General features: G+C 41.5%; 1 protein-coding gene across 5 annotated transcripts in view; it reads right to left on the bottom strand.

The window, feature by feature from the left end:
• The window catches only part of LOC140408377 (protein Hook homolog 3), a 166546-nt gene that overhangs the window by 114763 nt on the left and 39313 nt on the right, over window positions 1–12470 (bottom strand). For all 5 annotated transcript variants that reach the window (XM_072495491.1, XM_072495488.1, XM_072495490.1 and 2 more), the window contains 2 exons: window positions 12026–12158; window positions 247–314 (listed from right to left, as the gene is read on the bottom strand). In XM_072495491.1, coding sequence (XP_072351592.1) covers window positions 247–314; window positions 12026–12158 — 201 coding nt within the window. The remainder of the gene's footprint in view (window positions 1–246; window positions 315–12025; window positions 12159–12470) is intronic.

The following is a 12470-nucleotide window of genomic DNA, read 5'->3' as shown; positions in this document are numbered from 1 at the left end:
GGCCAGTTCAGGAACCAGCAGAAAGGAGAAGGTAGCAAGGGAAGTTACTGCTACTGTTATGTATATATTGTTATAGTAAATAAACGTTATTATTTTGTATCCTTAAAACTCGTGCTGGATTCTTCGTGGCCCTTACAAAAGAGTCTCTATGGGTCGAAAAATTAAGGAGCAAGGCAATATGAGGTACATAGTGATAACTTAGAAGTGGATATACAACCGATCTCCTGAATGGCTTATACAACCCACCTCCTGAATGGCAGCCATGACAACATGCTGAACAGACTCTTCCATCATCATTATAGTTTGAATTTGTTCTGAAAAATAAATTGAGGTGATTTTTGGGCTACTTATCTGAAGACCACATATGTAATGAACAATGTAATTATCACATAGAAAGGTTACAACACTAAAGGACCCATTCGGCCCATCTTGACCATGCCAGCTCGAGGACACCCAGTTGCCCTTCCTAATCCTGCCTTCTCGCACCCAATCCTTAGCCCTGTAGCTTACAGCACTTAAGATGCAGATCCAGGTACTTTTTAAAAAGGGTTTAGGGTCTCTGCCCCAACCATCAACTCGTATGATATATTAAATATGGAAGCTTTTTCCAATATACATGAGCCCAAGAAATTGGAGAATAATGTACTGTGCATAGAAGTGATTTCATCTGCTACTCGAGGTTGTTGGGGGATTACCAAAGAAACAAGCAACCAGCTGAGAAAAGGGAAAAGTCGTTATTTAGGATTTTTTTTCGATCAAAGACAATATTTTTTTTCATATCTTCCAATCATAAATAATACTTTTATGACAGGAAATCCCAGCAGAACATTATCTAGGCCACTAGTTTGTACCCTTTTCTACATAGAGCAGCTCCTGCAAACATTAACACATTTCTGAAAAAGGCAAAGTGCTTTATCATTGTCACATGTGTTAATATAGTGAAAAGTATTGTTTCTTGCATGCTGTACAAAGAATACATACCGTACATAGGAAAGGAAGGAGAGACTGCACAATATAATGTTACAGTTATAGCAAGGTGTAGAGAAAAGATCAACTTAATACGAGGTAAGTCCATTCAAAAGTCTGATGGCAGTAGGGAAGAAGCTGTTCTTGAGTCGGTTGGTACGGGACCTCAAACTTTGGTATCTTTTTCCTGACGGAAGAAGGTGGAAGAGAGTATGTCCGGGGTGCGTGGGGTCCTTAATTATGCTAGCTGCCTTTCTGAGGCAGCGGGAATTATAGATAGAGTTAATGAATGGGAGGCTGGTTTGCGTGATGGACTGGGCTACATTCACGACCTTTTGTAGTTACCTGCAGTCTTGGGCAGAGCAGGCTCCATACCAAGCTATGATACAACCAGAAGGAATGCTTTCTATGGTGCATCTGTAGACGTTGGTGAGGGTCGTAGTTGACATGCCAAATTTCCTTAGTCTTCTGAGAAAGTAGAGTCGTTGTTGGGCTTTCTTAACTATAGTGTCGGCATGGGGATACCAGGACAGGTGATCTGTACACCTAAAAACTTGAAGCTCTCGACCCTTTCTACTTCGTTCCCATTGATGTAGACAGGAGCATGTTCTCCATTACGCTTCCTGAAGTCGATGACAATGTCCTTCGTTTTGTTGACATTGATGGAGTGATTGGCATCGCACCAGTTTGAGGAATTAGACTGGGATGACCAGTTAGAATTATGGACATTAATTTGGGTTGCAGGGAGTGAACAAAGAGATGGGCAAAGCATGGCGAGAGGGGGAGGGGTGGATATCGGGATTGGATCTTTGCACAAAGGATGCTGGGAGGTAGAGGCCCAGAGGAAGGAAAGGAATGTGTAATGCGCCTATCAGAATCAGTGGCAGTTAGATTATATGACCAGGTCAAGGAAAGGGCCTATCGAAATCTTGTATTCGTGTATGTAGAACTTGATACTCCATGAATGTATATGAGACCACATGTGTTGCCTCCCTTTGTCTCACTCGCTCTGGGAGTTTCGAGAGACATGGGTCTCCTGCCTTCATCAGAGGGAGTGTAAGCTTACAAGCTATTTGAAATAAACTAAAGGAATTTCTAAATCCGAACTCAGCCTTTTGATTGAGACCAGACTGGACAGAAAGAACTCAATTTCTTCATTTGGTGGCAGCGGAGGGATTTCTACAGGCGACCACCGGTCATCTGCGAAATTAGAATTAAACTGATCTCAGACAGAGTGAGAGGAAATGGGCCCACGACATGAGTAGCTGGAAAATGACCATGTCAGTTTACCTCTGTCTCGTAGTCTGATGAAGTTTAATCACTCGCACATGGTCAGGTAAGGGCGTCTCGATGAAATCAAAGGTCAGTCTGGTGGATTAGAAAACTAATTTCAATCGATAGAAGTACGATTGAGGGATATTTAACTGAGGGAATTCGAGGGGACAATTCAGCTAGGGCTTGAGGGAATGTGCCTCGGAATTCAGTTTGCATGTTGAAAATTAAAATTGGTTGTATTGAATTACACTTTAATTCGGTTAAGGTCTTTAACGGGTTGAGGAAACGTTACAGACAATTTAGTTAAGACCACTGAGGAAATGTTCTGGAGACAATTCAATGCCGTACAATTAGAATGGATTAAAGTTGGATTTTGTTCGGGGGAGATGTGTCTTATGAGTGAAAAAGTTGGGAGATGAATGGCCACTAGCGGGAACCAGAGACTTGGAAAATTCAGACCCGTAATGGAAAAGAGGAGATTTCAGGAATGTTTATATTTACTTTACAGTTTTGAAGAAGGGAAAAAACGTGCAAATTCAAAGTTTTATTGTCCAGTTGGTTGAGATGAATGAAAGTATGATGCTTTGAATTCCTTTCGTTTGAGTAGAGATCTTGCTGGATGAATGAGTGTGTGTGTTTAATAAGAATTTGTGAACTTCCTCTGGTATTCCTAGTTTTTAAAATGTTGTGTTTTGCTAAACGAAGTAGCACATCAATTACGAGGTATACACGGCAGTTAAAAGTGAGATTTTAAACGGGATAAGTATTTGAAAGTTCTTTAGAAAATCAGTAATAATGATTAACATTGTGGAAGTTATTTAGAACACAATTCTCAGGAAGTAAACAAAAAGCAAAATCAAAATGTATAAATTGGGATTTGTAAATGAAAGTTGAACTCGGCATAGTCTTGGTTGGTTAAAAAAGAAAAAGGGGAAGAGAACAAAGGAATCTAACATTGAAATGCGAAGATGAGGCATTTGGTGAATTGAGGCCATGTGCTCTTTTATTAGAGGCAGCCATGATGTACCTACATTTAAAAAATTTTGTTCAGTGAGTTCCAAATTGTAGAGATTTCAGTATTTTCTCTGTAAACTCACTACACATCAAATTTAAGACTTGGGGATTTTCATATAGCAAAGACTATGGATTTTCTTAACTTTATTTTAAGATTACACAGGGGGAAAGGAAGATCCCAGTAGAAAGGAAGTGATATGGCACAGCTCCACTGGGTTCTAGTGCCCGCTGAGTTGCAAGAAAGTCACTCGCAGAAGAAATGAAGTTTAGAATGTTAACTACATTGCAGGCAGAGCTTTAGGGAATAAAGATATGGGACCGGAGCTTAGATTAGGAGTATTACTTGCAGTATCAGGAAATGAGAATCTGATGGCAGGGAAAGATTAATAAAAATAGATGCAGAAATTTTTAAAAATTTAAGATATTAAAACCAATTGATAACGTAAAGGAAATAAGGAAAGCAAACCTAGCAATAGAAAGAATGACACAGGGTTAATCAGCACACAATTCCAGCACACAATCCAGGGAGACGATACAGGCCATAAAAGAAATAGCCCTTGACCCGAGGTGCCAAATGCGAGCTGGAGATAATGATCAAAGAGTTAGAACAGCACGGGATCATTCAAGAAGTCACATATGCATCGACGAATAGCCCACTTCAGGTAGTTGCAAGCCTGCTGGTACATTTAGAATGGTAACGAATTACAAAGCATTAAATAAGGTTACAAAAAGAAAAAAGAGAAGGATAAACAGTATTTAATAAATCCACAAACTATATTGGAGGAGGTGGCAGGCAAAACTTATTTAACTAGTACAGATTTAGCCAATGGATTTGGGAGTGTTCCTTTAGACCCAGACAGCAGGGAAAAGACAGCATTTACCATTGGCACTAAACATTACGTATACTGTAAATTGCCACAAGGATATGTTAATTCCCCAGAACACTTTCAGGCAATAGTAAGGGAGTTGATTAAAGGTGATTTGGCTTTAGTATATATTGATAATGTGTTAATTGGAGATGATGATCGGGGGGGGGACATATTAAAAGAGTGACCAAAATTATTAAAATACTTAATGAAGCAGGGTTTAAGATAGGGCTAAAGAAATGCCAGATTGGCAGGAGCGAAGTCGACTATCTAGGGTAGTCAGTGTCAAGGGCAGGTGGGGAAGCCAGTGTTGGGATGAGAGAGAAAGCTGCTACAATCGCAGCGCCCGTTTCACGAAACGGGGGTAAGCAAATCATGGGAATTTGGGGGTATTTGAGACCAGTAGTGGAAGACTTTGGTCTTTATGCGAGACCCATTTATGAAACTTTAAAAGGGGATTTTAGGTGGACCAGTGAAGAACAAAGAAAATTACAGCACAGGAACAGGCCCTTCGGCCCTCCCAGCCTGCGCCGATCCAGATCGTTTATCTAAACCTGTCACCTATTTTCCAAGGATCTACTTCCCTCTGTTCCCCGCTGTTCATATATCTGTCTCGATGCATCTTAAATGATGCTATCGTGCCCGCCTCTACCACCTCTGCTGGCAAAGTGTTCCAGGCACCCACCACCCTCTGTGTAAAAACTTTCCACGCACATCTCCCTTAAACTTTCCCCCTCACTTTGAAATCGTGACCCCTTGTAATTGACACCCCTACTCTTGGAAAAAGTTTGTTGTTATCCACACTGTCCATATCTCTTGAGATTTGACCTACTTTCCCGATATTGCTCCAAAGCTTCATCAGTTTTAAGTCGCCTAGATCTTATGTATGCTTCCTTTTTCATCTTAGCTAGTCTCACAATTCCACCCGTCATCCATGGTTCACTAATCTTGCGGTTCACTAATCTTGCCATTTCTTTCCCTGATTTTCTCAGGGGCACATCTGTCCTGCACTCTAATCAACCTTTCCTTAAAAGACTCCCACATTTCAAATGTGGATTTACCCTTAAGGAGCTGCTCCCAATCCACATTCCCTAGCTCCTGCCGAAGAGGAGGTTGGACCAGTTAAAAACAGCTGTCGCAACATCCGGGCCATTAGAGGAGAGACATGAAGAGGACAATTTGAGCATTAAATTTGATTTGTACGCAAATGGATATGGTATGGTGCTTGTTAATCATAGTATTCAGACACCTATCAAACGTTGACAGGAAGTTGGTCAAGGGCTGAACAAATGTTTTCGGACATTGCAAAATGTTTGGCAGCCATAACAAAAAGGATAGCAGAGATTGAATATTTATCAGCCGGAAAGAAAATTTATGTCACAAATGAATTTTTAGAATTGACAGAGTTGACCAAGAGATAGGGTTGCCAGCAAGGCCCGAAAACAGCTCGATGGGAAAGATGGGAAACCATTCTTTTAAACCCTGCCTTAATGTTTATTCATAACATTAAAAAGGGACAGAAACTTGATAAATCAGTTAGCAGAACAGAGTTGGTAAATGCTTGGGTGGTATATACGGATGGTAGTAAAGTTAAGGAGGACGAGGGGCAAGCCGGGGGGGGGGCGGGGGGAGGGCATCCATTTAAAAAAAAAAAAATTCAGGAAAGAAAATGGTGGAGAAACAGGGGGTAAAGAAACAGGGAGTAGCATGGAAAAAAACTGAGACACTGATGGAAGAATGGTCACTAGAGTATGCAGGCCCTCTTTTTCCTCGGAGCAGCAAAAGTCATTTGTACTTTTTAAATCAAAGCTGATAGCAGCACGGGGGACGTTGAATTAGAGAATCAGTGGCATCTGGAGCAAAGGAATTGTATCAGAACTAAAACATCCGACCCAATTAAATGATAAAAGAGGGATTATTATAATCCATAGGCAACCTATCGGCAGCAAACGAAGAAACATAATTAGTAAGGAATTGAGAATATGGGATGATAGATTCAGGGCTGTTATTAATGGACCCCAGTTAAATTGATTCATTGTGAACATAATGAAACATCGTATCAAGGATGTGGCACGTTCTGTAGCCCAGTAGTTTGGACAGGGAGTAATCATATGAAACATAGGAGAATGGCAGATATAGCATTCAGGTGAGTTAATATTGCATTTAGAACGACAGAAATGGGGAAATGCTTCAGCTCCCAGGGAAATTTGGGGAATTCAGTTGTCATGATTGTTTTGTGAAACATCAGGCAACACTGATGATCGAAGTTTGTGACCACATGATAGCTTTTGACCATGGGATGGTGTGATAATGATAAATTGTAATTACTGCAGAGAAAACGGAGTGATTGGGAAAGGATGTGCAGGATTGTGAAGAAGTGATAAACTTGTGGTACCAATTAATGAGGGAGTACGTAGTTTAAGAGATGTTGGGATGACCCGGGGACATAAAATTAGCCTAACAGTGTTTAGAGACTGTATCACTGCAATGATGCCGTGCCACAGGATAGATCATATCCCCAAACCGCTCTGACGAGGGAAAAGGAATGTTTGGTTGTGAGTGGCAGGGGATAACTGCACTTACTAGTATAATGGAATCAGTGGAGCGGGATGCCAGGGAATTGAAACCTGTTAGCAGCATCGATAGGACAGATAATCAAGTGAAAATGTCATGATTGGAAATTACTTTCAAAAAAATCCGGTCGTAATCAAAATTAAAGTACATGCAGTAGCAATATCCAACATGTATCAGGGAAAGTTTTGCCCTGCTTGGATCACTGAGTTAGTAAAAGAAGAGTTTGAGATTCTTCAAGTCTCACTCAGGGTTGCAACAATAGGAGGAGGCGGCTTAACAGGCCTTAATCGTATGATGTACGTCAAGGATGAGAAGGGAATTAAATGGAAATCCGGAAGTCCTGGAGAGGGCACTTCTGGAACATCCAAACAAGAATAGAAAGATACAAATTAAGAAATAGGGCCCTCTCCGCCTTTGACCTGTTTATTTGGTTTTCAGATTAAGCAAAAATAACACAGACGAAGAACGAGAACTACACTCCAGAGTAGAATGTTTCAGACAGTATGGGGGGAAGCTAATGATACAATTGGCTACATATTTGAGGGAATTAAATGACAGAGCCTAGAAGGAAAACCTTACGGGTTAGAAACAAATCAAAATATCAAATTATTCCTCAGTAGTAGGCATCTCGCACTGCACGTTAGCTGATGGATGATCTGTGGTCTCCACGGGGTATGTACTACGCGGTGGAGTTATTCAGAGTGTTGGCAGACGGCAGCGACTGAGAGGAACCCCTGCATTTTAAATGACAATAGTTTAGGAATTTTGGCAGCTTGATGCCACGGCGGGAAATTTGTAACCAGTGCAGCAAACAATATTGCATTGGAGAGTGTAATAGTTGTTACGGACGAAATGTCCTGTAAGTTGTTAGGGACTGTTGTGTATGGATTCAATTGGGTTGTAACCCCAAAAGTTGATTGTATTGAATGTGCAAGTGGTGTTATTGCAAAGTAGAAAAACAACAAACAAATAATGGCAAGTATACACTCCATGCTGTAAGGAAAATGATAACGGACCATAGGGATTTGAAGCAAACTGAGTATCGCCTCATGTAAACAGGGGCTGGCAGACTACATGGTTCAGTACAATGTTAAACGTTAGTGGAAGGAAGTCAGGAATAAAAACAGGATTGATTGAAGCTTCTGCAATTCATAAAGTGAGATAATCAGTGGATAGTACATGATATCATAAATAATACCAGTGAGGGATGAAAACCTTTTTGGTCGCTGATGGACTGAGTTGTGTGCTGTTTCTAAGGGACATGAGGAAGCTTTTACGGTGTTGCTACCCCAAGGTAATCAGATGCCTTGGAGGTAGTGGAACACACGGATATATAGCTATTGTGTTACCTTCCTGAGTAGCGACAGCTATGGTTCACGGTGATTGGACTTGAGGCAAGAACAATAAAAAGAGAGTCTATCGCCACTGGTCTGCGGGATGGATGAATTTACAGTTGATTTCCGTGCACAGTTTACAAATCACGACATGTATGCACACACATGATAAGGATCAGGGATAGCTGCTAGTCAGTACGACTAGAAGGGGGATATACACCCAGTAGGATTCAGCTCAGAGTCAGCTCTCATAGCTCGGTCATGGGGTTTTACTTGATTCATGGATTGATAATACTTGTTATTATAATTGTATATTGTATAATCATTGGATGCCTTAATGTGTGTTGCAAGACGACTATGGCTCGGATGTTGCCGATAGACCCGGCCCATCACCACTTACTAAGATGATATCCCGTTACTGCCGACCATCAAACCAGAAGGAACCCGGACGGAGAGCCAGTGGCTATAAAAATGTGACGAGGTGTTTATGTACGGAATGTAATGAATTGAGGGATGGTCTTTCAGACCAGACATTGATGCAGATTATTAACCCGGGGATGTTTATAATGGACACTGGGAGTTGTATGCCTAACCAAACTCCAAATTTGGACCGAGACAGCAACAGGACTATTGTTGGTTTGGCGAATTGTTAGCACACTTTTGGACCATTAGGGGGAATACCTACCCACACCTTTCTCTAGCGATAGAGACCCTCGTGGCAAAGATGACAGAAAATATAACATGTCTGTTCTCCACCTGCACGGAACGGAGATGTAGCGTAACCCAGACGTCAGGCCAATACACCCGCCACAACGCCACCGGTGTCCCATTGTCGGCGGGTAGCGGAAGGGAATGTTGGTTAGGAGGCGGCATAGTAGTTATAGGGCAGCACGGTAGCATTGTGGATAGCACAATTGCTTCACAGCTCCAGGGTCCCAGGTTCCATTCCCAGCTGGGTCACTGTCTGTGTGGAGTCTGCATATCCTCCCCGTGTGTGCGTGGGTTTCCTCTGGGTGCTCCGGTTTCCTCCCACAGTCCTAAGATGTGCAGGTTAGGTGGATTGGCCATGATAAATTGCCCTTAGTGTCCAAAATTGCCCTTAGTGTTGGGTGGGGTTACTGGGATATGGGGATAGGGTGGAGATGTTGACCTTGGGTAGGGTGCTCTTTCCAAGAGCCGGTGTAGACTCGATGAGCCGAATGGCCTCCTTCTGCACTGTAAATTCTATGATAAATCTATGATTATCATAGAATGATAAAAGGAGAGAATGAGGAATTGAACTAAAGAAAAGAGCATTAGACTGGGATGACCAGTTAGAATAGTGCATTATGGACATTAATTTGGGTTGCAGGGAGTGAACAAAGAGATGGGCAAAGCATGGCGAGAGGGGGAGGGGTGGCTATCGGGACTGGTTCTTTGCGCAAAAGATGCCACAAAGGATGCCACAAAGGATGCTGGGAGGCAGAGGCCCAGAGGAAGGAAAGGAATGTGTAATGCGCCTATCAGAATCAGTGGCAGTTAGATTATATGACCAGGTCAAGGAAAGGGCCTATCGAAATCTTGTATTCGTGTATGTAGAACTTGATACTCCATGAATGTATATGAGACGACATGTGTTGCCTCCCTTTGTCTCACTCGCTCTGGGAGTTTCGAGAGACATGGGTCTCCTGCCTTCATCAGAGGGAGTGTAAGCTTGCAAACTATTTGAAATAAACTAAAGGAATTTCTAAATCCGAACTCAGCCTTTTGATTGAGACCAGACTGGACAGAAATAACTCAATTTCTTCAAGTTCACCAGATTCTCTCTCTCATTCCTGTACTCTGTCTCGCCATGATTTGAAATCCGACCATTACGGTGGTGTCATCGGCAAATTTGAAAATAGAGTTGGAGGGGAATTTGGTCACACAGTCATAGGTGCATAAGGAGTATAGTAGGGGGCTGAGGACACAGCCTTGTGGGCATCAAGTGTTGAAGATGATCGTGGAGGAGCTGTTGTTGCCTATCATTACTGATTGTGGCCTGTGAGTTAGAAAGTTCAGGATCCAGTTGCAAAGGGAGGAGCCGAAGCCTAGGCCAGGGAGTTTGGAGATGAGTTTCGTAGGAATGATGGTGTTGAGGGTTGAGCTGTAGTCGATAAATGGGAGTTTACACAGAATTTCACACAGAATTTTATTTTACTATACAATGCAGAAATCAAAGACATTAAGGAACTCAAGATGTCCTATGTTCTGAACCAAATCTCCAGAAATGCACTGAGAATGTCAGAAAAGTCATTAAACAGAGAGGAATAAATAAGGACATTTTCTGGTGGGGCACCAGAAGGATCAATACCTGGCCCTCAAGTTATTTTAGAGTACCCAATTAATTTTTTCTAATTAAAGAGCAATTTAGCACGGCCAATTCACCTACCCTGCACATCTTTGTGTTGTGGGGGCAAAATTATTATTATTATAGTTTACTTCCCCACCTAACTTTGTATCACCAGCAAACTTGTAAAAGCTACAATCAGTCCCCTCATATAAATAATTAATATGGTAAATATTAGAAGTAACTCAGGCCCTGTGGGCAGCATGGTGCCGCAGTGGGTTAGCCCTGCTGTCTCACGGCGCCGAGGTCCCAGGTTCGATCCCGGCTCTGGGTCACTGTCCATGTGGAGTTTGTACATTCTCCCTGTGTTTGCGTGGGTTTCGCTCCCACAACCCAAAGATGTGCAGGCTGGGTGGATTGGCCACACTAAATTGTCTCTTAATTGGAAAAAATGAATTGGATACTCTAAAAACAATTTTTTTTTTTTTTTTTTTAAATGGACCTGGATGGTCTTGTACATGAATCACAGGAAGCTAATGCTCAGGTACTGCAAGCAATCAGGAAAGCAAATAGTATGTTATCCTTAGTAACAAAAGTTTGGAGTATAAAGGTCCTATTATAATTATGCAGGGCACTGATATGGCCAGACCAGGTGTACTGTATGCAGTTTTTCTCTCTCTACCTAACGAAGGACATACTTGCCTGAGGGGAAATGAAGCAAAGGTTCACGAGATTGGTTCCTGGGGCAAATACATTATGATAAGAGAAAAGATCGATTAGACTAGGCCTATATTCTCTGGAGTTGTAAAGAAGGAGTGTGGTCCAATTGAAGCATATAAACTCTTCAGAGTAGATGCTGAGAAAATATTTTCACCAGTTGGGAATCTAAAATATCGGGGTGGCAGTGTGGAGTTTGCACATTCTCCCCGTTTCTGCGTGGGTCTCACCCCCCACAACCCAAAGATGTGCATGGTAGGTGAATTGGCCATGCTAAATTGCCCCTTAATTGGAAAAAAGAATTGAGTACTCTAATTTTATAAACCAAAAAAAGGGGATCTAAAACAGGAGGTCTCAGAATAGGGGGTCAACCATTTAGATTGAGAATTTATTTCACTCAAAGGGTTCCAAATCTTTAAAATTCTCTGTCACTGAGGATCGTGGATGCTCCATCTTTGAGTAAATTCAAGACAAGGTCAACAGTAGTTCATATACTCAATGAAGGGGTAAGGGAATCATGCAGGATGGCAGAGGGGAGGTAAATCAGCTATGGCCTTATTAAATGGCAAAAAGACACAAAAAGCCAAATGGCATTCTCCTGCTTCTACTTCATAGGATCTTATGTTCCTTTATCTATTCTTTTCATACTTATCAAATCTTCAATTATTTTCCATTGCATTTGTCTTCATACCACGTTAACTTTTTGGCTTACCCTCTGCATTCGATATGTACACAAATAAACACTATAGTTTCATTTTCTTTTCCATTATTAGCCCTCAATGTTTTCACTCACATAAAAACTGGATACCCAAAGTTGTCCAAAGAAGGATTTGCATTTATATAGCACATGAGCATGTCCTCAGGTCATCTCAAAATACTTTTTGATGTGCAGCCACTGTAAACAAAAATCTATTTATATATAGGAAAGGTCCCACAAACAGGTTACCACAAAGTAATCTGTCTAGCTTTACCTTGTTTCTGCTCACAGTTGACAGCACAGCCAAGAATGAGTTGCAGCATTCGCCCAAGTTCTGCTGCATCTGAATGTTCTCCTATTAAATTAACATCTGGCAGAGGGAAGTCAGTAATCTGTTGTCCCAGAACCTGTAATCAGATTGAAATAAAATTTAGCAATACCACTTACACCAGCTGTATCAAAGCAGAATTCTACTAGCATTGAGCACCAACATCAAATATTTTGCTTAGAATGTGATCCATGTTAATACAACTCCAGTTTTATGTGTATAGTTTTTTGTCTTGGACACAGCCAACTCAAGAAGAAAACATCTACTGGAACGTAAATTGCAGACTATGCACAAGTTACTTCTTTCTTCCTTTTAAGTCTTTCTGAAGTTGTTTGTGACACTGGTGAAATACTTCTGGTGCAAAGGAATCCATAGGTGATTGCAATTATAA

Source organism: Scyliorhinus torazame, chromosome 3 (genome assembly GCF_047496885.1).
Source record: "Scyliorhinus torazame isolate Kashiwa2021f chromosome 3, sScyTor2.1, whole genome shotgun sequence".
Classification (NCBI taxonomy): Eukaryota; Metazoa; Chordata; class Chondrichthyes; order Carcharhiniformes; family Scyliorhinidae; genus Scyliorhinus; species Scyliorhinus torazame.
The sequence above is the reverse complement of the archived record's forward strand: the minus strand, read 5'-3'. Positions and strand labels throughout refer to the sequence as shown.